General features: G+C 42.1%; 1 protein-coding gene across 1 annotated transcript; it reads left to right on the top strand.

Moving 5' to 3' along the window:
• The first annotated feature begins 1,542 nt into the window (after positions 1-1,542).
• On the top strand, positions 1,543-26,872 carry tle3a (TLE family member 3, transcriptional corepressor a). The gene is made up of 22 exons (XM_055028506.1): positions 1,543-2,029; positions 2,500-2,650; positions 3,048-3,148; positions 3,340-3,403; positions 4,718-4,762; positions 10,865-10,927; positions 11,118-11,192; positions 13,702-13,731; positions 16,342-16,546; positions 17,807-17,814; positions 19,163-19,285; positions 20,071-20,121; positions 20,204-20,356; positions 20,807-20,939; positions 21,078-21,250; positions 22,335-22,408; positions 22,493-22,742; positions 23,889-24,136; positions 24,266-24,413; positions 24,500-24,650; positions 25,145-25,221; positions 25,497-26,872. The coding sequence occupies exons 2-22, from the start codon at positions 2,627-2,629 to the stop codon at positions 25,602-25,604; spliced, it is 2,304 nt and encodes a 767-aa protein (XP_054884481.1). The 5' UTR covers positions 1,543-2,029; positions 2,500-2,626; the 3' UTR covers positions 25,605-26,872.
• The last annotated feature ends 367 nt before the right edge of the window (positions 26,873-27,239 follow it).

Raw genomic sequence — 27,239 nt, 5'->3', positions numbered from 1 at the left:
ACCTGGCCTAAATCGGACCAGAACCAAAATTAATTAATAATCTTTTTGCGTATTTCATAAAAATCCGAAAAGTTTTTCTTTTTGGAAATAGGAGAAGCAGCAAGATGAAGAGACAGTGATCAGCATCTATGACTTGCATTTGTAGTAGTTTGACTATCCCAGTTATCCCAGTGGTCCTGGAGGCTCCCTGCTGGTGTAAGCCACTGCTTAGTTTACTTTTGCTTTGGGCTGGCTCTGACAAGCAAAACCTGCTACTGACCTAAACATCACATGACTCGTCATGATAAAACATAGTTACCATAAGTATTTATGGATAAGGCTTTTCTCTGCACGGCTCAAGACAAGTAGTGTGGTCTTGACCCTGCATCTTCAATTGAACATAACATGCCTACTGTTAGAGCAGGTCGATTTGCTTTTGTGATAAACATCATCCTTTTGTCTGCATTTTACGTAGACCCATATGTAAAGGAAAACTACAGGTTGTAATGTTACAACTGTTTGCATGCTTCCTTTCTTCCTTTGTTTAATGTAGGCTCTCATTACCACGTGGTGGTAACAGATTGTTTGAACTGGAGAGAAAAGCCATTCGAAGCTAATTAAGCAGCCATTCCAGGCTCTATTCACAGGCAGAGGACCGGGGAGCGCAGGCATTTGTCAGCGCTTGACCCCGCGTGGTATTGATTGACAACCTCGCACCGAGAATGACAGGCTCGGCGCCGGCGGACCAATGGGAGGCCGCCGAGTAAGTGCACCGCGCCGCTATTGGTCGAGAGGTCTTAAAGCCGCAGAGGAGTTCCCCCACGTGGGGCGGGAGCCGAGGCTTCAAAACAAGGCAGTGCTCAGACATGGCTGATGTTCATATCACACAAAGGCAATCATCTCCTCTCCTCTCTCCCCTCCCGCTGTGTAGCTATCACCCAAATGCTGATAGGTAGGGGCGCGGACGTGTTGTGCAACAATCACGAGCCGCTTAAAGTAGAAATTTATGGCTTTAGTTTGGCGAACGTCGACGATCGATTGGTCATTATCGTGCCCTTCACGGTGCACGTGCATTAAGGGGCGGATTAAAGCCGGATTTCTTGAAGAGGGGGGCTTTCACTTTGGATATTTCACAGTAACATCACTTCGTGTTTATGTAGCCCGGTTCCTTGTATGGAGGGTAAAAAATGAAGAATGCTTGTTGCAAGGCGCATCGCCTGTCCATCCTCCCCCCTCAAGTTATCTTGGTGGTCTCATCCCCTCGTCCCCCTTAAGAAATAATTAAAATCATTTTATCCACAGAAAAACAAGCAAGCATTCCCCTAATGAAGCGCGGATGTGGTACTTTTGCAGCCTCCGTCAAATTTGGAGATGATAGTCGGCACATCAGTGCGCGCTGCTGTTGTCGAACACACTGTGGGACGGCTCGGCTGATGCCTTGTGGATCCGCGGGATGATGTCATGTATCAGTGCACCCCACGTGGGGCTCGCCGCTCTCCGATAGGCAGATGTGGCCATATTCCTTCCCAGTAATGCGATTGGACAGATAGACGCTTCCACGGCAGTTCAGCCCTGCTGCCTGTGTGTGGCAACCGGGGGTAAACTGGACAACTGGGGGGGAAATGCGAGATTGTGGAGAGTACCGTGTTACGCGTTTAAAGAACCTCTTCGACTCGTAGGAGAGATTTTTTTGGGGAAGCCTATATGTATATCAATGTATTTTTTTCTTTTTTGAAAGGATTAACCAGCCGCGTAAGGAGCGCATTCCTCGGAGGTTCAACGCCGAAAGAATAAAGTAGTTTAATCGAGCCCGACCGCACGACATTTTCTCCCAACTGCTCCCTCCAGTCTGGTCGCGTCTGGCTGGGTGCGTTCTGGAGAGAGTGGAGGATGCTTGTCGAGATCCGCGTCCACAGTACGAGGGATTAAACGCCTGAATTGTATCGTTCTGTGTGTGTTTTTGTTTTTGTTTTTGTTTTTTTCCCCTTCACTCTTCCACTCTTTCTTTGGGGAAACAACAGTCGGACCGACGATTGGGACGCACGTCTGGGTATGTATTCTTCACAGCTGTTGATTTCTGTTTCAGCGTATTTTAATGTGTCTTCTCGGGGCGTGCGCTCCGCAGCGCGGCTCTTCGCGGCTCCGTGCAGAGTCAAAGTCGGCGGAAAAGCCAGCTGCCGTCGGTCGGTGGTGTCCTCTGAGTGCGGCGCTTTCTGGTCCTTTGACGAACATCAATTAAAAAAACGTTTAAAAAAGCCGAAATGACCAGTGTTTAAAAGTCCCACACTGACATGAATTAGATAGAACCACTTTAAATTATCAATATATGATAAATTTATACGCGCACACGAAAATAATCGTAACCGAATAAGGTGATCAATAAGACAGAGACGCGCGCATTGTGTTGCTTTTTTACACGTCTTAAAATTGCTGCAGTAACTGTGGACTTGTTTGGAACTGCATTAAGTTGTTATTATACATGTGTAGGTTAATTTGCGTCTTTTTCCCACTCGAACATAGAATTTCCACGACCTCCCCTCACCCCTTACCCCACCCGTCTGCTGAGACTGGTGTCTGTGAGCCAAATCTCGACCATTTTGCCAAAGGACCTGCACACTGGAGACATAAACAAAGGATACATTTCAAGATGTATCCACAAGGCCGACATCCGGTAAGATGTGCCTCTTGTGTACTTTGAGCATTTGTGCAAAAAAAAAAAAGGGAGGCAAAACTCCCCTGCAAAGCCCATTTTCCACTCTTAATGCAGGTCACCCCCATGCTCCTGATGAGTGTGCAGATGTTTTGCATGTTAACATGGTTTTACTCACATGACTTGAGCTGTATGCAAGGACAGGTGGTGGCTTCATATTCATATTCAGTGTGAAAGCCTACTCATGTGGTGTTATTAGCAGCTGGAGGTGTGAAGTATGGGCCCACCTCTGTTTGTGTTATAATGTCTTACTGCAGAGGAGACGCTCATATCCTGGAAGCGGTGAATTTGTAGAATAAAACTTCCAAACCGGTGAGTCGGATTGGTGAGATTTGTCTCTCTCTCCTTCTGCTTTCAGGCTCCACATCAGCCCGGCCAGCCTGGCTTCAAATTTACAGTCGCCGAGTCTTGCGACAGAATTAAAGATGAGTTTCAATTCCTCCAAGCCCAGTATCACAGGTAATGATTATCACAGAAAGGACAGAAAAGTGGGTTTACTTTATAGGTTTGTGAAGGCCAAGAGTAATAAACGGCTCGCAATGAAAAAGGGCCAGTGTCCCCCCACCTCCCTCTGCTCCTCATCTGACAAGTAGATACGCGTGAATGAGTGCTGAAGTGGTTGAAATTGACACCTTGTCTTCTGTTTTCAGTCTCAAGGTGGAGTATGACAAACTGGCCAATGAGAAAACGGAGATGCAGCGCCACTATGTCATGGTAAGCTTGCGTTACAATGGGGAGCAATTATGGTACCAAATTGCAAGGCTTGTTGAAGATCTGGTCAGGGTGGAGCGACGCAGGCTATTGTGATCACCTGCATGTGGTGGTTAGGGCGGGCTGGGTGTCAGGTACGGGCCTGTAAAAGCCCTCAGGGTGATGGTGGTGGGAAGGAGGAGTGGTTAGGTGCAGCGAGTTGTTACGGAAGAGCTCTTCCTGATGGGCAGTGGGCTTCATTAAAGCCCGCCTGTCTGATCTCCAAGGGGTTGACTGCCGCTTTGCCCTCTGTGTGTGCTGATCTGATTATTCTCCTTGGAGACACCACGCTCAGACATATGCAGGGCCATAAATTAGGTGCGAGCTGTTGACGGCGGCCACTGTAAACAAGATGGAGGTTGTGGAACAGGGTTGTGGTTGTATCTTTGCACTAACCTTCTTTATAATCTTTAATTATTAGCTTTTATTTAAGCAGCCTCTAAGAAAAACATAGGTGTGCCGCTGACGGAAGAAATGAGCCCAGACATGACGCAATGAGCAGGTTTTCCTGTGGATGTGTACTCGCTTGTCTAGGGTAAACACTCACACACACAGCAGGGACGATTTAAACCAATACATTCTAGCCTAAATCAAACTACTTTTTTGTTGTTTTTCCTGTGAAAACAACATGTCAAGTCTGACATCCAGGAGGTTAGGTAAACATGTTGGGAAGTATCCCACAGCCAACGATGGGTGTCAGGTTACACTACGGCTGTAAGACTCTGATCTCAGACAGAATGGCTCTCTTGTTTGAGAGTAATTTTCGAAGAAGCTAATGGACTGAATAATGCATTGGCCTCATCAAATAGACGCTGACTGGAAAGCCATTTCTGCCCCGGTTGCCAATCCTGGACTCCACGGATTACATTTCAGCCAGCCAGACGGACTGATCTGGCTGGAAATATCAAGAGTGTTGAGCAATCGCGTTACGCTAAGTAAACAGACATCGTGGAGATCTGAGGGCTTAAGATGGTGATCAATGCATCTAACCCTTTTCTCCCTGCGCCTACACTACAAACAGCAGAGGGGGAAAAAATCAATTTATTGGCTGCACACTGTCAGCTGCTCAAAGAACTTCTCTTCTGGTCTGATCTTAGTTCATCACCTTTCAAAGGTTTTTTTTTTTCCCATCCCCACTGTTCAAAAGCATGTGATAGTGTGATTACTGTAGGAATCAATCACATTGATTAGTGGCTGTGCTGAACCTATTAGTTGCATTCAAAACCATGAAAATTTCACGCAGTTTGTGTAATGTGTCCTTTATTTCTTACTTTTCAGTACTACGAGATGTCTTATGGGTTGAACATAGAGATGCACAAACAGGTATGTAACATTTTACACTTTTTTGCCTTAACAGAGAAACTCTGATTATATTTGATAACATTATTTGACCTGCCAAACAGACTTTAGCCAAATTTTAACTTGTTTCTATGAATTATGATATCAGAGCAGAATTCAAATTTTTTTCTATCCTTCTCCACCACAAAGCAGCAGTGTTTTGCTTACAAAATGTTTTAGCCAGTAAAGTTAAACAGCTTATAGCTACAACACAAACATCACACAATATTTGTCTTTTTTTAAATATCAAATTCGAAGCACTACCTAATCTGCTCTGAATACTTATAACAATCTATAACAATATTATAAAACAATTGTAAAAGGATTGTCAGATTTTTTTTTACCCTGTAGCTTGCAGACATCAATGGAGTCCCAAACTCAGGTGAAAATTTCTGCTGTGGAAAATTACAATCTTTTCCTTAGCTTTGAGATTTCAAATAAATTGTCAATATGTTGCCTGTGCCGTAAAAACTTGCAAAGGCTAAAGCAGATCTGCTTTTTAGATATACTGTTCATTTTGTTTTTTACAGCCTTAATGAACAGAAGGCATCTCTCAACATGTATTTGAAAACATGGTTTCCTTTTAAATGACTATTTACATCTCAGATATTTTTAATTTAGCACTTAAACCCTACATTATATGTGATGATGGCTAAATTTACAGTTTTCTTCCCTCAGTAACAGGATCCACTCCAAAGAATGAATGTGTTGTTCTTAAGAATTTTGATCAAAAAGAAATTTGATTTTTGAATTTTGTTCGGCAAGTCACTGGTCAGGGCTGATCAGGCTGAAAATTGTCCAATTCTGGTCAGAAGTTGATTTATTTGTGCATAGCATCATTATCTTCATTATATTATCTCTGTTCATTGTATCAGAGTAGTCAAGATTAGTCAAAAACCCATACACTGTAAACCTAACAAGAGTGCGCAGGAGTATGTGCTGAATGAATGAAACCATTTGCCACCATTTTTACAATCAGTCGCAGCCATTTTATTGGAAATCTGCAAGTGGTGTCATGTAATTCAAGTTAGCTTTTTGATAAGATTAAAGGTAGACTTTGACAAGCTCTGCCTTTGACGTGACGATTACCAAGACAGAACTGCTGAACAGTAATTACAAGAGCAGAGCAAAAGTCATTTAGCCATTTATTGCATCCTTATCTTTATCCAAGAGGCCTATCTCGTATTGCTTCACAGATCAATCACAATAATGCTTGAAGTACTATAAAGATTGAATGAATGAGTAATCCTCAGATTCTGCTACATGCAGCATTTAAACCATTAAGTCTGCCTCTTCCCCTCGGTCAATGACAGCATTGGCGGCAAAACGGATTGGCGTGGTGGGATGATCCGTCAGTGTCTGGGGCTGTGTGTCCCATTGCCACATGTCTGTCAGGCCCCGAGCCCCTTTGATAGGTTCTGTCAGGCACTTATCACCAACCAGAGGGAAGATGGTGGGGGGGATGGAAACGAGGAGGAGAATAGAGCTGGGAGGGGGAGGGGCAAGAGCCTGGCTTTGTGTAAACAGGTTAATCGACTGATCCATTTTAGCGTCTGACTTTTATCAGGAGCCTCAACAGAGCTGATGGAAGCGCTTGAATAATTCATCAGCGGGGCCCCTAACCTCCTGAACGGCGTGTTTGTGAGCAAACAGTGCGGGACCTCGTCCTTGCAGCTTCCCCAGCCTTACAAACCCGGGAGGGGGAGGAAGAAGGAGAGCAGGAGGAGGAGGAGGAGGAGAAAAAGATCAGGAGTGGTTAACAGGCAGGGTTGGGGTGGATTATTGGATGCACACAGCCATATTATTTCCCAGCCCAGAGATTTATTCCATAGTGTGAAAGCTCATTTCTCTTACTGTGCCTTTTTCATTACCGTGCAGGGACATATTTCAGGTTTCAGAATGCACACACTGACAGAGCTTAGATGGACTGATGTGGCAGTGTTATCTGATCCTTCTCTGTCAGCCCTGGCAGTAAGTTGATGCAAATGGCTAATTTCTTCTGCATGACGTCAACCTTGTAATTGCCGTCATATGGTGCTTGATTCCTGGAGCTGCATGGGGTTTAGGACTCAAACTTTGACTTCAATCAGATTTGGTTGTTTCCTGTAGTTGTGACACACACTCATGCCTCCACGAGTTTGCTTAAAGACACAAAAAATAAAAATCAATAAATAAATGCATGGCACCAGCACCAAAGCGCTGTATTGCTCACAGAAAATTTAAAAATGGTTTCAGATGTTTTACATCTCAAATTTGTCACAAGGGACTGAACGCCAGTTTAATTGTCTAGGGGTATAGGTTTTGGCTGTCAGGTTCACTTATGTAAATTCAAAGACTTAATTTAGAACTTGCAAGAATTGAGAAACCTTTGTTGTCTTTGCATAGAACAAGTTAAATCGGTTTCAGATTATTTGATCCTGAAGTTGTCAAAGAAAAGTCTGTTGCTGTGGTTTATTGGAAAGCTGTTTTGTGACCCTTTAAATTGTCATCTTGTTTACTTTGGATGCTTATTTATACAGGAGCTAGTGACTAGTTCAACAAATGACGGTAGGAGGTAGTGTGCCAGCTATTACCTTTATACCGGCAAACACGCAAAGGGAGCAGATCATGCAAAGTATTTCTTTTCAGATCAGTTAAGTGATTGATGAATATTAATAGCATGTCTAATATTTAGGGATCTGGATGCAAATGCAACCTTTTAGAGCTGTTTTAGGGTTCAGGTTGATCCACAAAATATATTTATTGTGCAGTAAGAAATGCATCCGCTTTGACTAGATGTTGAATCGTAGTCCTCTTGAAGAATAACCATTATTATTGTTTTTTTTTTTTTTTTTACATGCTGGGAATGCACATCACACTCTAGGTTTTCATTTTTTCACAGCTTTGTTCATACATCAATTTCACTTTATATTTTCTGTTTCACCCAGGAAGATTATTTCTGGGGCACTGCGTCCAACCTTTATTTCCTGCGTAAATGAGCATAAACTTCTATGTCAAACATGTCTTAAACAAGCTTGGTAATGGCTTAAAATAGTATTTGCATGAATAACTGAGGTCAGAGTGATATGAAGGATGCTTTGGTATTGGACCTTCCAAGTTCAGCTAATTTGAATTTAAACAGTTGAGATACAGTTGTTTATAAACTTTTAATAGCACCTTTCTTTAAAATTTCTGAACTGCTTCTTTAATTTTTGATGTTTGGTGTCTTGTGGACAGTGTCCCTTTACTCAGTGATGGGTATTTGGCTCAATACCCATCACTTCAAATACCATTTTTAGTTTTCCTCAAATGAACAAAGACTGGTTCTTTGCGCTTCAGTTAAGTGGAAAACTAATTATTCAGTTTAGAAGAGATGACCTTACTGGTCTTAGATTCTTCTTAAAAGCAAAGTCATGCCCTAAGGCCATGCTTTCAGCTAGTATAAATTTACGCCTCTTTAAATACAACTAGTCAAGCAGTGTTTTCAGATGAATCACCTGCTTTTCCTTTAAATTTAATGCCCATCAGTGTTTTTAGGTCCATTTTCCCACTGCTGATAACAACAGGCAAATACCTCTCTGCACACAATTGACACGCCAGCCTGAGAGTGCTCTTAAAGTGGTGCTACACAGGTCCGAGTACCTGTAATTGTGTAGCAGCCGTGCAAAGCTGGCCTCTCAAGGGCCAAGCTGTCATCTACTTAAAGTGACAACAGCCCCATTTTTATCTGCCAGCAGGCCAAAAAAAAAAAAAAAAAAAAAGGAAAAAATAGAAGGAGTCCTTGCAGCACTGCACTGTATCTATTTTGACAGCGGCGGCGAGCTGAGCTGATGCGTCTGCCATGTATTTGCATGTTGTGTTGTGGGAGCGTGGAGGCTGGCAGTTGTTTAGGGCAGAGCGGATCCGGCACCTCCTGACCTCTCCCAGCCAGCTGTCACCATGACACTAAGCTACAGAGGAATGGGCCCCGAGTGCTCTAGGACTTTTTACAAATCCCGTCAAATGTTCGAGCGCTATTTACAAGGCTTATCTCGACAAACATGGATTATACGGCCCCGGTAGCTTTCCAGACGTTTCTAATGGCCTCCGTCAACTCTTTCTAGAACTCTTACAAAACCGCATTGATGTATCAGCCATAAAATCTTTATCGTATGAGACCACAGGTCACTCCCCTTCTTGTCTCAAGGCAATAAGTAAGTTATGATCAGAACCGCCTTTTGGACCGTTGTACTTTCTGCAGCACAAGCAGGTGTATCTCAATACTGTGACATCATCTAAAAGCTTGTTTATTTTAATGATTTAGTTTAGAAAGGAGGAAAAAGAGATAAAGTCATAAGAGTAATAAATATTTCACTTTTTTGTTTTTATTTTGATGATTACGTTTTACAGATTACGTAAATGCTTTTCGTTTTGTAATGTAAAAATGAATTTTATTCATAAAAATTATATTTTGATACAAAATGTCCTCTAACAGTTTAAGTGAGATCTATATGGTTATCCATCAGACAGTAAATGACGCCCTCCTGATGGAGAATAGGCTACAAGAGGTCATTGAAAATAAAGCTGGTTGTTCAGAGCACTTTATATCAGCAAATTAATAGAAAGTTGAGGGGAAGTAAAAATTGGAATGAAGGTTTTTAAGGAGGTTCACTTTTCAGTCTTTCTAATTTTAACATTTTTTGAGTGGCACATGCATTGTATGCAGCCGTCACTTTATTTCATCTCACATTACATCTCCAGCTTGTTTTCTGGCTCACCTAGCTTAAGTAGCTATCCATGTTGCAACGTAAGGTCAGCAGGTCTTCTTCCGTTGGTCATTACTTTCCCATCGCACTCTTTGGCTCTGCTCTGAGGTAATATGTCAGCCTGCCAGAAACTGCCTGGCATTTCTGCCATGTGTAATAAATAAGCCGGCGGTCTGCGAACTACATTGTGCATGTGTGCTGCTGCTGCTGCTGTTGCTGCTCCAAATGAGAAATCAGAGAAAATCCCTGTGATGTGTTTGTGTTCTGCAGTGGCCTTGGGTTGAACTGTGTCTCATAAATTCCAAAGATGATGTAGCTTTGACCCTGTTATTCTCTTTGCTCCCATAGCTCAGACCTGAAAGTCCCATCTCCAAAGCCTAGAAGGAGAGAGAAAGAGAAAGAGAGAGAGAGCACGAGGGGAAGAGCAAGCTGGCTGCGCTGTGTTTTTACAGGAGAGTGGGGGTGGATCCTACACCCCTCTCCCACCGCTCTTTTTATCCACCATTCATTTGGTCCGTTCATGTGATCGACAGGCTGAAAATTCAATTTAATGACCTGCCTCCAAGCACGTAATATGATTTTAAAGCCTGTTACGGTCAAGCAGAGGTGCCATTTGCATAATGATCCCCAGCCAGATAGGGCTGTAGCTGTTGCCATGGCAGTTGGTCGACAAGCAGAAGAATGGAGGCAGGGTTCTGTGGATGGGAGGCGAGGGGGTTGAAGGAGGGGCGGCGTGGAGAGGGTGCTGGGTTGATGGCAGCAAGGAATTGCTCAGGCTTGATTCTTAGAAAGGCTGCTTCTGATGCAGACCGCTTGCTGTCTTTTTAATGCTTATCGATCACAGATTGGAGGACAGTAACCCACAAAGTTGTTATGGTTGGTTATCATTGTGCTCTGTGATTCATAATGTTGCTCCTCCACACTGTCACATGTAAGTAAACAGCGCAGGTTGAAGGCCCAGGCTTCATAAAAGGGTGTGGTTGTGCGGTTTAACTCTGAGGTTAAGTGCAGGACAGAGCAGTTGCAGTTGTGGGGGGGAGAGGGAAGCGGAGGGAGGAAGGCGAGGGCAGGGAGGAGATCCTCTCGACGCAGACGCACTCTGCCTGCTCATATCCGTTTAACGTGGAGTGCTCTCTCAGCACAGCTGTGCTCCATCCCCCTGGGCTCTCCTAATGTTTTAAATATTTCAAATGTCAATATCACGCTGTTTAGAGGATGTTGAGTCAAGCAGTTCTGATTGCCGGAGTAATTGGCTTAATCGGTGTAAACATTAAAGGCGGGGTTATGTGCAGTCACTGTGTGCTTCATACACCTCCAACTTATTTTGCTTCTCTTTCTATTTTTCTTCAATTTTCTTTTCCAGACGGAGATTGCCAAACGACTGAACGCAATTTTAGCTCAAATTATGCCTTTCCTGTCACAAGAGGTAGGTTTTGAATGTGGCCTTCAAATGGTGACACAACTTCTTTTTTAAGTGACATATTGTTACCTGTCTTGTTGAAAGAGACAATTAAGTAGTTTTGAGTAATTGTACCGTGTTGTTGACATTCACCCTCACTCTAGAAGAAACTAATATTGGAATGTCTCAATAATAAAATCTAAATGTCTCCTCGCAGCACCAACAGCAGGTTGCTCAGGCAGTGGAGAGGGCTAAGCAGGTGACTATGACCGAGCTGAATGCCATCATCGGGGTACGTGGACTTCCCAATCTGCCTCTCACCGTGTGTATACTCCCTTTTTTTCTTTTATTTTAACTTGAGTAGGGGCAGACATTCAATGCACCTAAAAGACATGATTGCAACATGTTGTCTAGACTTATAGATTGACATACAGCCTTGAAAACGTATTGATGTCTCTGTATTTTATTGGATTATATGTGACAGACCAACATAATGTAATGCACAATAGAATATTTAGGTTCCTCTTAGGTGTAGTCAAAAATGGAAAAAGAATGGCACAACTTCAAACCAACCAAAATAAACTCATTACCTAAACTGACCACCTGAGTAAGGAGAAATGATTGAGGACCTGCAGAGATCTGAAACTTGAATGAAAGCTAGGTCAGCTATTAGTTGTGCTTTCGACATGAAATGGAGGTGAAAAGAAAGCAAATTACAGAAAAAAAAAACAACTAAAAAGTAGATTGCCAAATGTCATCCAGGGGAAGGCATGCTGGTCGACTGAGGCAGGAAAATGTAACTTTTATGACCAAGATGCACAAAACCCTGAAAATAGTCATTCTGTAAAACAGTGGAAGCACTGTAATGCTGTGGGAACGTTTTCTATAAGCAGGAGCAGAGCAGCTGTTAGAGGCTGCGAAAGCCTTCATACTGGATTTGAATGTTTTAATTTAAAGCGTAGTCATGAGTAAGAATGAACCAGGCCTAAATCCAAATTTGTGGCGAGGCTTATTTTTAAAATCATCCATCCACCCTCGTCCCTAGTGGGATCGGGAGGTGTGCCGGTGCCTATCTCCAGCTGCGTTCCGGGCGAGAGGCAGGGTCACCCTGGACAGGTCGCCAGTCTGTCGCAGGGCAACACAGAGACAGACAGGACAAACAACCATGCACACACTCACACCCAGGGAGAATTTAAACCTGACAGTCATGTTTTTGGACTGTGGGAGGAAGCCGGAGAACCCGGAGAGAACCCAAAAACATGCAAACCCTGTGCAGAAAGACCCTGGGTCGGGAATCGAAGCTGCAAGGCAACAGTGCTACCAACTGCTAATCTAAATTGATGGTCAGAAATGTTTTCCCTGATTGAGCTGAAGCTTATTCTCAAAGAAGAATTGGCAAGAATTCAGAACCTTAAATCTATTTCTATCTTTTTCACAATTGTGTGTTGCTATGTGTTGGTCTGTTGTATAAAAATCTAAAAAACATTTAAAACTATGAATCCTGTTGCATCTCACTTAGCAAGACAATGTGACTGATATGCTCCATATATTTACCGTAACTCTTATGGGATGGTTTGTTTCTGCAGCTTTGCTCTCACTGGCGTGGTTTCCTGCCTTGTTGTGCATTTACAAATGTGAGCCTGAGTGCTCTTGAGACACCCTCTGCAGCCCGCATTGCTTTAATTGGCTAAGGTTTTAACAAGGAGCCTCATCCCTCACTTTTGACCCGGATAGCTGTGGGAGTTAAAAGGGCTGAGGCTGAGCAGAACAGCCTCCCCGAGACGGCTCAGACAGCAGAACATCCCCGCCGCTCGGCGCTTTGCAAAGCTCATCGCCGAACAATTAATGTTTGGTGTTCATCGCTGCTTCAAAACACCATCTGCTGCTCATTGATCAGCTTTACCCATGCTGCACTGCTCAGGCAGAGGCAACTGGTTTCACTGGGGAAACAAAGCAAGGGATATCTATGATCTTATTTGAACAGTTGAACCTTCAGCATGCAGGTCCATAGAGGCTGACCTGATGCCTGGATGCACATATTGGAATTCAATTATTATGCTCCTTTTGACCTTTTTTTTCTGGTGTATTACTTTCTTGAATAGAAATGGTTTTATCTTAGTGTTTTGGGACAGATGCAAGACGTTTTACTACACTGCAAGCAGCACCAGTTGTGTCTAACAACAGTAACATTTGATTCGACATCTTGTATGTAGCTTTCAGTTTTGGACAATAACAGCACTAACATTGTGTTTGTTTAGAAGTTGGAGCCTGGTTGTTTCTCTATGATTCAATAGTTTGAAGTTGTTTTTAAAAATAGACAAGAAGGAATATCTAATGCGCCTGCAGGAGGATTTAGTACACATGTGTGTGGCATCAGGACTGTCGAATAAAACGAGGAGGCCTCAGTGTAAACCTCACAGCAGTTGCTAATGTCGGGGGATATGTATGTTTAAGAACACCTTCCCATGAGTTATTTATTACAGAGAAGCTCTGTAGGCATGCCAAAATCCTCATGTATATTGTAAAGCAAGGTGGGGGTGAAAGAGCATGCCAAGCAGACAGGCAAGTGTACAGGAACCAGCTGCATGTGTTATTGATGGAGATGCAGGCCATTAATAGAATGCAACTAGGGCAGCTGCTTGAGATGAAGCCGACTACTGGAGTGTCCTGTTTGGTTCGAACATAAAAGTCTCTGACATGCCAACCTGGGTTCTTTCGCACTTTTCGTCAGTACAACTTGTCTGTGTTGTCATTATGGCCAGTACTTCTGTATCTTTGACCACCTCTGTCCTCCTTTTCAGCAGCAGCAAACTGCCTACCCTGCTCTTATGGTCAGTGGTGTACACAAATATTTGTCTTCTTCACACTTTGGACTGGATTTGGCTTTTGTGGCTTGAATGGATTTTGTATGCCGCATGACCATTCTTATATCTAATTAATGCGCCTTGTGATTGGGCTTGGTGTGCTTTGATATTTACACAGTATGAAAACCAATATTTTGCAATCTTAAGTAAAAAGGGTAATTGCAAAACTACTGGTGAAAATAGCTTTGATGATTTTGACTGATCCACATTGTCCAGACTCTTTTTTTCTGTCTATCCATCTGGTATACTAAGATGGCCTAATTACTTCGATTTAACTGAGAAAAACTATGATTATTCTTCCTTCTGCTGTTTCTTAGTTACAAAAACGTTAACACCCATTTAATGAGCTAAACTTAAGCAAAAGTTTACTGACCTGCCGAGCTGATTGAATAGTATATCTGTTTTTGATAGAGTAACACTGGGAGTAAAATAGGCTAATACTAGCTGGCTAATTAGTCAGGCTATCTTCTTAAGCAGCCAGACTTGAATGACATTCCCTCTGTAGTTTGCCAGGTGTAATTATAAGAGTTGTCCAACAATGTTATTTTGTGACCTGAAATATTATCAGTCCAGTTTGTCCTTACTGTAACCAAGGGAGCTAGTAGCTGTCATCTCTATCCTATCTAGCTTGCAGTGTTCCTGGAGAGTGTCATGACAAATTTAACTAATTTTGATACTATAACTTAAAACTGAGTTTCTATAACTAGAAACGATTTCTAGTGACAGGCCCATGTCTGCTTTGAATGTAATTGTCCTGTTAGCTCATGTAAGTCTATTCTCAGGTGGGCTTTGTTTCCTGTAGTAACGCTTGATGTGGGGGTTAAAAAAGGGGCATAGTGTATAAGTCTTTATCTTGGATTATTAAATTAAAGAAATGGGCCAGGCTTTTTTCTTTATTTATTATTGTCTTCATTTATAGCCCTTTAATGAGGGCTCTTGCTGATCAGCCATGCTTATTACCCATCAGTGCCTCATTAAACACAATGAGCAAGGATGTCTTCCCCCATGCCAATGAACTGGCTCCTTAATTTCCCTCATGGACACAATATTAGAAGATATTCATTCTCTCTCTCTCTCTCTCTCTCTCTGTCTCTCTCTCTCAGTTTTCCAGCGTAGCTCGTATCACTCCAGGAGAGAAAAAGAATAATATTTTAGAACAAATTTAGATCTTTGGGTTCCTGCCACCACTGAGCCCCTGCTGAGTTAATCTACCTGCTTCTGCCCTGCAGTAATTACCAACTTCCCGATATTCCTAAAATGGCTGTAAAAGGTCACTGATTGAAGTCCGTCTTGTAAAAGAGAAAGATTGCATGCTGTAACAACAGCTGAATTATTCAGCTAGCTTGTAGATGGGTAATAAACTGCTGATGTTTTATTGGTGTCTCAGCTAAGTATTATTTAACCTTGCTTTAAACTGCTTCCTTCCCAGGCTGAGTGCCTTTTAACTCCCATTCATTTCCCTGTGCCTTTCAAATATTGATGGCGAATATTGGAGACTTGAGTGAGTGCCAGCAGTGGGACCCCTGTTCCTGGCTCCTGAAGCTGCCTTCTCAGAGAATGAGAGAAAAGGAGGGCCAGCTTCTGGCACTCAGAGTTCCCCCTGTGTCTTAAAAGTTTGGGTGTGCAAATGATTTATGAGCTGCCGATACAGGACTGTGCATACAAAAGCAGTAAGCACACTCTGTTGTGTGTGTGTGTGATTATTTTTTTTTTTATTTATTGTGTTTTTTAAGGAGGTAGTTGTTTGGCCCTGAGGCTGGCAGCTCATTGTTCTTTAAAGATGATTGTTAAACTCACCGCCACTACAGGATTTTTGTGTTGCCACAGAGTGAAATACAGCAGTTTAAGCAAGAGTATGAATCAGTTTTTCTTTTGTTGTTGCTGTGCTAATCCAGGCTCTCATCAAACTTGTCTTTGGTGTTTTCCATGTTTTATTCTATCAAGATCTGCTATTTCTTAATTATATGTCACTAACGCTGTTGCATATGGCATGCATTCAGAAAAATTCTTTAAAATAGAGATGCACTGAAAAGTCAAGAAGTTGGTTGAACAAAGTGAAAATTAGAAGTGTTTGAAAAAATAAATTGAGCAGAAAAACTATTTTTTACATGTCCTTACGTGTTGTTCGATCAGGTTTTGAGAGATAGCATGGCTTTTAGCAGATAAACTGTTCAGAAAGCTGAACAGTTTATACAGCAAAGTCTGTTTTACCCTTTTGAGCTTCCGATCTCTTTCATCACAAAAATGATGAAATCTTAGTCTCAGTTGTAAACATTCTGCTACTATTTTAGAAATAGTATCAATGTTAGCTGTGCTAATTGCTACAGTAAGATTCCAATAAGAGTTTAAAATGCCAAGTCTGATCATTTTGTCTTGATTTAGAAGTTGCATCAATGCATTTCTATTTTTTGCAATAACCTCCGCTTCCTCAATTGTAGGGTCAAACCACTTAAACTTGAAATGGAAAAAGATGTGACAATAGACATGTGCATTTGCTAATGTTGTGTGCTGCAAGGGGCTTCTCCTTCCCTCCAACCCACTTGGTGTTTGTCTGTCTGCATCCCTGTTGTCTTGCAGCAGCAGCAGCTCCAGGCGCAGCACCTCTCCCACGCTGCTCACGGTCCTCCGGTCCAGCTGCCGCCCCACCCCTCGGGGCTGCAGCCTCCTGGAATCCCCCCGGTGACCGGCTCTGGATCGGGCCTGCTGGCCCTCGGGGCTCTGGGCAGCCAAACTCATCTCCCGGTGAAGGATGAGAAGAACCATCATGATCTCGAGCACAGAGGTGTGTTAAATTACCAGGTTTTGAAAGTTCATTTAGCTGAAATTGGGAATATTATGAGATCTTCATTGCATGATAAGCCTGAATATCCAGTTTCATTCTAATTATTAAAAAAATACTTCTTTAACATTTATCGTTGTCATTTTGAAAAATGCTTTTGAATAACCTTTTGAGCAGACAAGGGTTCCTGCATAGCCTTCAAAACTTAAAAGTTATGGAATTTAAATTTCTTAGTGTTGTCCAAGCCTTGATAAACTACAGAAAAATAAAATTGAGATCAGAAACATTGCTGAATCAATTAGCTGAAAACTACAATCTAAACTTTCTAACTCAAAGATTGTTTTGGTTTTTGAATTATTGGTGAACACGTTTGGGCATTTTCAGTTTTTGCCACCTCTAGCCCCATCTGGGCTTTAAAATGCAAATCCCAAAACTGCAATTAAAGAGACTTTTTAATGTTAAGAATCTGGAAACGTGTGGAATTATGAAATTAAAAGTATATAGGAATCATGTTTTGTAAAGAGTGCAACAGGTTCATATCTGCCTTAGCTTAGCTTGGTTGTGCCATCTTTCACTCAGATTGCTCACCAGCAACGGGAGTGATGTGTGTTGATCTGTCATTTTTGAAAGCAGATTTATTTTCAAACACCCAAATTAGGAAAAGTGTAGTTGACTTCTTTCAGCCAGATGAGCAGAAGTGTTCAATAACATGAGGGCAAAAGGTTTTGTGCTATACTCCAAACAGGATATCCTGGGCATCTGGCATGTTCTGGCAACCTGTCAGAGGTCATTAGAAATGAAATGTTGTTCTCAACAGACTCATCTGGTTAAATTAAAAGGTCATTAGATTGTCTGAATATGTTTCTAAAAACATGACGTACCAGAATTGACTGTCTCTAGTTGAAGTGACATATATGTTTGCTTAACCTTGTTGTAAAACATGTCAAATGTGGGCAAAATAACAAGTAGAATATGTAAAGCTTCTTATTTGAGCAGTATCATGGAGCTCTTGGGTGTGAAACTCGACCTGTCGGTTCACATTTTGTCTGTGTAATGAACGGTTGCATTCCCAGCCCATGACGACTGCATCAGCTATTCAGCAGCTCCAGCATACGTCGATGAACGGAGCCTTGAGCCCCACAGCTGATTCACACATACTCAGCCAGACGCTTTTGCTACTTTTGACTAACTGACATGCTTTTTCTCTTTGCTCACTTGGGTTCCCTCATCATCTCTGCTGCCTCTGTGACATCCATGGAGCAGAAAGCACGGTGAGTGTCCAGGACTGCAGTGATTGTTGGGCTTCACTGTATCTTATTGCTGATTTGATATGGTGTTATAATCTGCTTTTAGTATTTGGAGTAATGGCATTTGGAGTATAAAACCTGTGTACTATTATGCTGGAGAGATTAGAAGGCTTGTAATTTCACCACAATTGAAGAAGGACTTTGGCCTCCTTCTCTTAAAGGATTTGTTTGATCCCCTCTACTGTCTCTCTTGTTTACCAGCTCCTGCTTTCTTCTTTTTGGCTGTGTGATGAATATTCATGCTCTCTGTTAGGCTGGAACCTGCTGAAGTGTTTTATTGAAGGCGCTGCAATGTCGGATGACTTGTGACGGGCCTGTGCGGTTCTGTTTCCGTGGGCCACGCCGGCTGAATGGGCTCAGTCATCTCTGAAGAAATGGAGCTCCTGGGGCGATTAGCAGGCCCTGTTTTGTTTTCTGTGTTCTCGTCCCAGGTCATCTGATAGTAGAGTGGTGACTTTGGTTAATGAGTCACGCTAAGCATCTCTTTAAAGGTCAGCCATTATGCAGACAGTGGCCCTTTGCCCAGACTTCCAGTCCATCAGCCATTGTTCCCCTCCTCTGCTTTTTGTCTGTGCTGTTGCTTTGGCTCTCTGATGGAGGGACGTAGAGATTCGGGACAACTTGGCAGTTTGCAGGCAAATGGCAAGCTCCCCGTGAAAGCTGCTGGAGTCCTGCCGAGTGCCTCCCCTTCTGTTGGCGCTTGGAGTGAGCCATCCCAGCTTGTGTAGGCAGGTTCCACGGAGAAGCACCAGTCAGTCCCACGCTGCCGTGCCCACTGGCAGGATATAGATTCTTTTTCTTTATCAGAGCTCAAAGGAGGACCTGACACAGTGCCCAATGCCCAGAGCCCACTGCATATAGTTTCTCTCTGCCTCTCTCTCTCATGCTTAGTCCAAATGACTCTGAGGAGAAAAGGACCTCTGTTCAGTCACAACACATTGCTCAAGCCCCTGTGAGGCTGTTTGTTGTCCAGTTATAAGGAGAGGGGGTGGACGAGCTCAGAAAACAAGCCGTACTCCGTTTAATTTAGATAACGGCTCATTCTGTTGTGTGTCTGCGTGTTTGTGTGTGTGTGTGTGAGAGAGAGAGCTTGGGCTCGGTTGGTGTCAGGGTACTGTTTGGTGCTGGCCCACAGCTGCATGTTTTAGACGACTGCTGTGCCCATATTATTGTGTGAATGAGGCGCTTTTAGCGTTTGCATTAGCTCGATGTGTTCATTGTTTAATTTGAAATGCTTATGTTATTTTGCCGCTGGATTTTGCAAAGTTAAATAAAGTGGCAGTAAAAAAAAATTTTTTTTTTCTTTTTCTAGAATAACTCAATATCGCCGTCAGAAAGCTTGCGAACAGCCAGCGAGAAACATCGCAGCTCCTCAGACTACAGCTTGGATTCAAAGAAACGCAAAGTGGAGGAGAAGGACAGCATGAGCAGATATGTATGTTGATTAAAGGATAAGAACAGAAATGCTTCCTGGTCTGATATGTAAAGTTCCAATAAAATACACTAAAGTTTGTATCCTGAGAAACCTAGCTTGATATAAAACCAGCCACTTTTTTCTACAGCTGGTCTATCGGTTATTGAAGTTTTAGATTTGTACCGATTTATTCATTAACAGTTGGATGTGACTTACAAATCTAAAACTTCAATAACCGATAGACCAGCTTAGTGGAAATTGCTTGCACTGTCAAGAACTATTAACTCTTAATGTTAATTCAACATTAACCGTTAATATTAATGTTCAACATTAACATTAATGTTAATTAATGGTCTGAGTGGCCAACACAGACCAAACGGCTTAGTTCACTGTTGCTAGTCTACAGGCAGACTACAATTCTAAGACAATGGAGGGAATCGACATCAATATTCACAACTTTGCTTTCTGTTTGCTGATTTGCCTGGGTTGAAAGTCTACTTGAGGAATCCACTGCAATGGGAGAAATTCCAGGCAGAACACTGAAGAGAAATGAGAATCTGGCGGAATTGCAGAGGAAGGCAAAGGCCAAAAAAAAATAATAATAATTAAATCAGTCAAAAGTTTCTCAATCTTATAAAAACTTTTGCAATGCCCTCTGGATATGATACAATCTTCTAGTTGCATGGTGTCTTCATAGTGACAAATATTACACTACGCCTCCAGGCTTATCCAACTCTCAGAAAGAAACACACGTTTTTCCAGAGTATGTCCACTAAGGTGGCTGATTTGTCTAACTATGTCTGCAGGACAGTGATGGAGAGAAGAGTGACGATTTGGTGGTAGATGTGTCTAATGAGGTGAGCGGTTTGTAGTTTTAAATGATAACACCTACTTTTTACTAAAGCTGTTATATAACCATAAAAATTTGTGTTTTATCAGGATCCCGCTACTCCACGGGCAAGCCCGGCCCATTCCCCGCCAGAAAACGGCATTGATAAACCGCGCCCACCCAAGAAAGACACGCCCAACAGCCCAGCGTCGGTGGCTTCCTCCGGGAGCACCCCGTCCTCCAAAGCCAAGGAGCTCAGTCACGTAAGACATCAAGAGAGATGAGGACAAACTAGGACAGAAGGGGGTTTTAAAAAGGAATTGCAGGGAGAGCAAAAGGGTATGTGCGAATAGATCTGGAGCATTTTCTGCTGTGGATTAGGAATAGCTGTCTGTGCTTTAAGTGCATGACTAAAATGTCAGGGATGATATTGTCCCGCATCAGGATCAGTCAGGTCTCCTCTGTTAATAGCTCAATGTATTTAACTATTCTGGGATTTTTGCCTCTGCCTCGCTGAAAGATTAAAGCTGAAGGGGATAGAAACGGCCCCATCTCCATTGTGACCGTAATAGGTTTTAGAATAAATAGCAGTTTATGGTTGTGGGTTGTCAGAATTAGATTGGATTAGGTTCAGTTTGCTCTCAAATTGTCAGTCTGCACAGTGCCTGGTTTTTGGGATTGTGAATGCGCTTGCTCTCTTGTTCCCCTGACAGAATGACAAATCCTCCACGCCTGGTCTCAAATCCAACACCCCCACCCCGCGTAATGATGCCCCCACCCCTGGCACGAGCTCCACTCCTGGGCTCAGACCCATCCTGGGCAAACCACCAGGCATGGAGGCTCTTGGTTGGTACCATTCTCTGTCCTCATTATAGGCTGAATTTATTTGTTTTATTATTATTCTTTTCAAGTCTACGGTCATCTCACATACTGATATCCATCTCTTGTTTTAGTTTTTCTTAATTTCTTTTTTTTTTCCTGTAGCAGCACCAGCTTTGCGGACCCCTCTGTCCATTGCGGGCTCCTATCCTCCCTTTGCAATGATGGGCCACCATGAAATGAATGGAAGTCTGACGAGTCCTGGCGTATACGCTGGCCTGCACATCTCCCCTCAGATGAGTGCTGCAGCAGCCGCAGCGTATGGACGCTCCCCCATGGTAATGATTCTGTCTCTTTCAAAATACCACTCACAATGTCACAATCAGTGCAAATCTTACTTTGTGTCATTTGTGACCCATATCTGTTTTTTTTTCTCCAAAATTGGACAAAGGCAAGTCAAAAATGTATTTGTTTTTGAAGCAACAAGCCTTCTTGTTGCATTTTTTGCAAATTTTCTACCATGGAGATTAAAACCTCAAAATCAAATGGAAAAAAAATGGATGGAATGGCCAGGGCAGACATGTAGCTTAGCAAACTTTTTGATGGTTTCAATCGTACAAAAGTTTCAGAAACGTGTAACATATCTATATTTCCTTCCTCAAACAAGTGGCGTATGAGATGTCTTCTTCTGAGCATGGGGAACTTCAGTGCTGGAGATCGTTCATTACAATTGTAGTGTTTACCATAAAGACATGATGTGAATAACCTTGCAAAAAAGAAAAAAAAATCATCAGGAAATGATATCAGTTTTGGATTATAGCAACAACTCCACATTGCGGATGCAGTTACTGAACAAAAACCATCCAGATTTATTAAAATTTTGCAGAGTCAGTTAAATGATTGAAATAGTCAAGGGGAAATAAAAAGAAATGAGAAGCTATTTAAAAATTTGCTTTGTTTGCATTTTACATGTCGAGAGAGAGCAAGGCTTTCGGCAGATAACAGGAAGGTTCAACAAAGTGCTCAAATGTTTCTTTGTAATTCTTTGAAGCATTCATTCAAAGCAAATATTGAGACTTTTACAGGCCCCAAGACCACACCTGGATGTGTTATTTGAACAGTGCTAACTATGCTAATATGCGAGGAAAGACAGATGTCAACTTTACAGCCATCATGTCATTACCATTATCAATATAGTTAATTTTGGTTTTACACCAACTGTTGCCTCAGTTTGATGCTCTATATATAAATGATGAAGAAGATTTTCACACTTTCTGTGATGTTCTTATGTTCTATGTTTTAGTTTCTAAAGAGAAATGTGGACATGTTAGTAAAAAGTCAGATTGATGCAGCTCTATCTGGACACTTTGAGAGTTTTTTTCTTTGATCACAAAGCTGAATTTATGTCTTCTCCTTGTTTAGGGTTTTGACCCTCACACACATATGAGAGCCCCTGGCCTTCCAGCTAGCCTCACATCCATTTCTGGGGGCAAACCGTGAGTGTCTCAACAAATGTGTAGCACTTTTACACATTTCCAAGCCCAATGACTATAGCTTCACTTCTGTATATCGTTCTGTAGTGCGTACTCTTTCCACGTCAGTGCAGATGGTCAGATGCAACCTGTACCCTTCCCGCCCGATGCTCTCATTGGCCCCGGTATCCCACGCCATGCACGTCAGATCAATACGCTAAGCCATGGCGAAGTGGTGTGCGCTGTCACCATTAGCAACCCCACCCGTCACGTCTACACCGGTGGTAAGGGCTGCGTCAAAATCTGGGACATCAGTCAGCCAGGCAGCAAAAGCCCCGTTTCCCAACTGGACTGTCTGGTAAGAACCTTCTTCCGCTACACTCATCTCTGACGTTTCACAATTAGCCTTTGTTGTGGAGTTTATAAACTGTGTCACTCCATCTAAAATGGGATAATCCTTTGTTGGGGATTACATCCCAACTGGTAGAGGGATAACATCCCACTTAAGAGTTTGACAGTAAATGTACTAACTCAGAAATGCAAGCATGTATTCAGTGTTTGAACAATGCTGATCAAAACAATATCAGGCTCAAAAGTATCAGCATTGTTATTACTTTTCTAGGTCTATACAAGTGTAAAAAAAGAAACATTTCAAAACTATTTTTACATCCCCATTGCTAGATAATCTAATCAATTGATACAGGTAGTTACCATTACCAGTACCTTTCATGCTAAAGATATATGTTCAAAAGAGGAAAAAAAAAATCCCCAATGAGGATGATTGACAGCACTAAGTCCGTCCTTCTGGCTGCGACTGGTTGCTTCTGACCAATCTGTGTAGCTCTTTCTACAGATAACAATAGGGCCACTGGGAGAAGTCAGAGGAGGTTGTTTTTTTTGTTTGTTTGTTTTGATTTTTAACAAGTCAGGTGCCTCATATTAAACTGTCTGGACATACTGACGTATTTAACAAATGTGTACAAAATATTTTTTTTAGAAGAGTTATCTCCTTATACCTGCAGCTTTAATTTAGGTCCAGATTTGAACCACCACCTGCCAACTAGGAGCCTTTGTTCTTAATGGCAAAAATTTACTTTTGGACAACCAAAAGTAAAGGAAATTAGAAGCACAAATTGGAAAAATGTTCAAAGAACATTTTTAGTTTGGTTTTACATATGTCTCATTCCTTGTAATTTCTTTGAACACTATTGGCTACAGATAAAAATTGCCATCCAGATGTTTGTTGTTAATACAGAGCACAAATTTATGCTAGGACGAAAAACACTGAATAATCTGAAGATTATTGTCTGGAAAAATATTGACTTTTAAAATTGGGAAATTTAAAATATATGCACAATCGTGACCATTTGTATGTCTTTCCACTTGGAAAACACCTGTTGGTTGATTTGGTCTGAGGATTTTCCTCCTGACTCGTTTCTAATTCTCTGCAGTCCTCTCACTGGCCAGAGCTTGTATTGATTGGCTTTTGTCCTCCACGCGACAGAACAGGGATAACTACATCCGATCCTGTAAGCTCCTGCCTGATGGTCGCACATTGATTGTTGGAGGCGAGGCCAGCACTCTGACCATCTGGGACCTGGCCTCCCAGACGCCCCGCATCAAGGCTGAGCTCACCTCGTCCGCTCCGGCGTGCTACGCCTTGGCTATCAGCCCCGACGCCAAAGTCTGCTTCTCCTGCTGCAGTGATGGAAACATTGCCGTTTGGGACCTACACAACCAGACTCTTGTTAGGTTAGGGGAAAAAAAAAAAACATATTCCCAGTGTGCGGGCTCTGGCCTCATAACAGAACCACTCTTGTGTGAGGAGCTTTTAAAGAGGATGTCAATACATGTTTGTATTCCTTCTTACTCTGATTGCAGGCAGTTCCAGGGTCATACAGATGGTGCTAGCTGTATTGACATTTCTCATGATGGTACTAAACTGTGGACAGGCGGCCTTGATAACACTGTTCGCTCTTGGGATCTAAGGGAGGGTCGACAGCTGCAGCAGCACGACTTCACTTCACAGGTACAGCCGCTTAATACAGAAGCAAACGTATAACCCACCAGTATGTTGTTTTAGCCACTGAACTGTTAATACCGTCCCGCCTCCAGATCTTCTCCTTGGGCTACTGTCCGACGGGAGAGTGGCTTGCTGTTGGAATGGAGAGCAGCAATGTGGAGGTGCTCCATCATTCCAAGCCTGACAAGTATCAGCTGCACCTGCACGAGAGCTGCGTCCTCTCCCTTAAGTTCGCCTACTGTGGTATGAACTAACCCTCATATAAGTAACAGAGAATAATTTGGCACCTTGCAAAACTATTAACACCCCTTAAAATTGTTATGTCATTTTGTTTTTAAAAGAAATCCTTCTTAGTTTTTGCTTTTGCCTCTAATTTGGCAGGAATTGCACTGGATGTGCAAAACTGTTCCAGTTATAATTGAAGCAATAGAAGGCTCAATAAAATGTTCTTGGACGACTGAATATGAAATGTATTCTGTATTTTACAGACTTTTATTCTAGAGAAAAAAGCTTAAACTCGTGTATTATTTTCTTTCTATTATGCAATCATGCACAACTTTGTTACTCTATCATATAAAATCCCAGTAAAATACAAAACAAGAAGCATTTTATGGTACTATTTCAAGAGCTAAAAGTTACTCGAGTTGTAATGAGTCTTACTCTCAAGGTATTTTCCTTGTCTCTCATTAGTTCAAGGAGGCCTGATCATGCATTGCATTGTTGTTGTTTTTTTGCAGGTAAATGGTTTGTAAGCACTGGGAAGGACAATCTGTTGAACGCTTGGAGGACTCCTTATGGCGCCAGCATATTCCAGGTATGCGGATCAATACCCTTTGTCTGCAGCCGTGGCCAAAAGATCGAGCGGAAGGACACGCCGACCGCTGTCTCACAGGCATACCCTATCAGTGAAAACTGAAACTGAATTATTGACCTGACAAAGGAGTCTTTTTGAGGGCCAAAAACTTGATGTCACTGCAATCTAATCTACCCCTGTAGTCAGCTAATCCTCCCCACTTTACTTTAAATTGATCAAAGTGTATTAGTCGCTTTCAGGAATAACACATTTTTATCTTCTTCTCTCTTTAACAGTCCAAAGAATCCTCTTCGGTCCTGAGCTGCGACATCTCAACGGATGACAAGTACATTGTGACGGGCTCCGGTGACAAGAAGGCCACCGTGTATGAAGTGATTTACTAGAACTGCTTAGGACAGCTTCGGATCGGAGCATGCCCATGCTTAGGGACGGCATGTTCTTCCTCCTCCGTCTATCTTTCCTCAAACAGACGACATGGATTCTGCTTTGCAGGACAGGAAGTTTGGCAGTGCCAGACTGGAATGGATGGGTGGCGCTGTTCTGGACCTAGATTTTATGTCTGATTATTACAACACTGTACAGCAAGAGCGGTTTTGCGAAGGCACTGAGAAAGAGGAAATTAAACAAACAGACATCTTGCTGTTTTTTTTTCCTGTTGGATTTTTAATTTTTTTTTTTTTTTTTTTTTTATGCTTTTGACTGTGGAGGTAAAGTTCCATGACACAACTAGAAGCGGTGCTTCACTTTGGAGTTTTTCCTCGGAGGTCCTGTGAAAAGTGTACATAATGGAGTAATAAATGGCCTTTTATAGATTTATATTTTGGTGTCCAATTTCGCTTGTGATGGTTCTTTCTTGTTCTCTCTGTGATTTTCTGTCCCCTTTGGGGATGGAAATTAGATTAGGACTTTGTAAGAGGATATTCTGTTTCCTCCCCCCCTCCTCTCCTTTCCATTTTTTCCCATGTTCTTTGTCAAGAGCAACCTTTTTCGGAAATCTAATTTGGAGTTTTTTTCTTTCTTTCTTTCCCGACAACAGCTTTTTTTTTTTTTTTGTTTGCTACTTGGTACAAAACAGATGCTTGTTCCAAGGAGGTCAGCCACAGAAGACTCCGGAACTGCCCGTTTCCCCCCTGCCCCCCGTCTGGAGGACGAAAAAATTCATTGTTTTCAGTTTTCATTGGCCCACTGGCTTTGGTCAGCAGAAACTCAACTCTGAAATGAAGATCTGTCCCTGAACACTGGCTGCTTTCAGTAATACCAAAATGGATAACCAACGACTGGGAGACTGATGGATTTCCTGAAAGGCAGCCGTGACTTGAGCTCAGATGTTGACTCAACCATTGTATGAAAATTCATTGCTCCGCTCTGCAAAGTCATCAGTCTGTGCAAGTTAATTATTGCCTTCCTTGTTTTGACGGCCTGTGACTGATATGCAAGACTTGCTTGGTTACACATATACATGGCAAGCAAAGCCACGTCCACATTTGACATCTTAGGTATCCCATTTGCTTTCTTCAGTACTCGCAATATTCTGCCTGGAAAACTCTTACAGCAACAACCTCTGCATAAACTGTCACATACACTCATCTTCACCCATAAGGATTGTACAGTAGACAGTTGTTGATAAGTCAATAAACTGTTTTTATATAAAGTATAATCTGGACTTGATTTCTAACCTGCTGTTTCCATTCTCCTTACGAAGGTGTGTAGTGAATAACTGAATGTTTTAATTCTTATTTAATTTATCTTAAAGAGGATTAAACCTTTACATAAAAGGAACAGAAGAGTCAGGGAGTATCTGAAAAAAACTTAACCCTGTTTTCACAAAATCTGCATATCAGTTTTTTTTTAAATAGTAAAATTATATCTTTTTTATGTAATTTTGAAGGACTTATTGTATTTCCGCCATTGTTTTAGCTGCTGTTTCAACTGGTTCACTGGCATAGATTAGTGCCAGGACTAAAGATGTATGCAAATGTTAATTTTAATCGTTTTATATTAAAATAGGAACTATTATG

The sequence above is a fragment of the Poeciliopsis prolifica genome, unplaced genomic scaffold (genome assembly GCF_027474105.1).
Source record: "Poeciliopsis prolifica strain line A6 unplaced genomic scaffold, Auburn_PproV2 SCAFFOLD001, whole genome shotgun sequence".
In the NCBI taxonomy this organism is placed as follows: Eukaryota; Metazoa; Chordata; class Actinopteri; order Cyprinodontiformes; family Poeciliidae; genus Poeciliopsis; species Poeciliopsis prolifica.
This window is presented reverse-complemented; position numbering and strand designations above follow the sequence as displayed.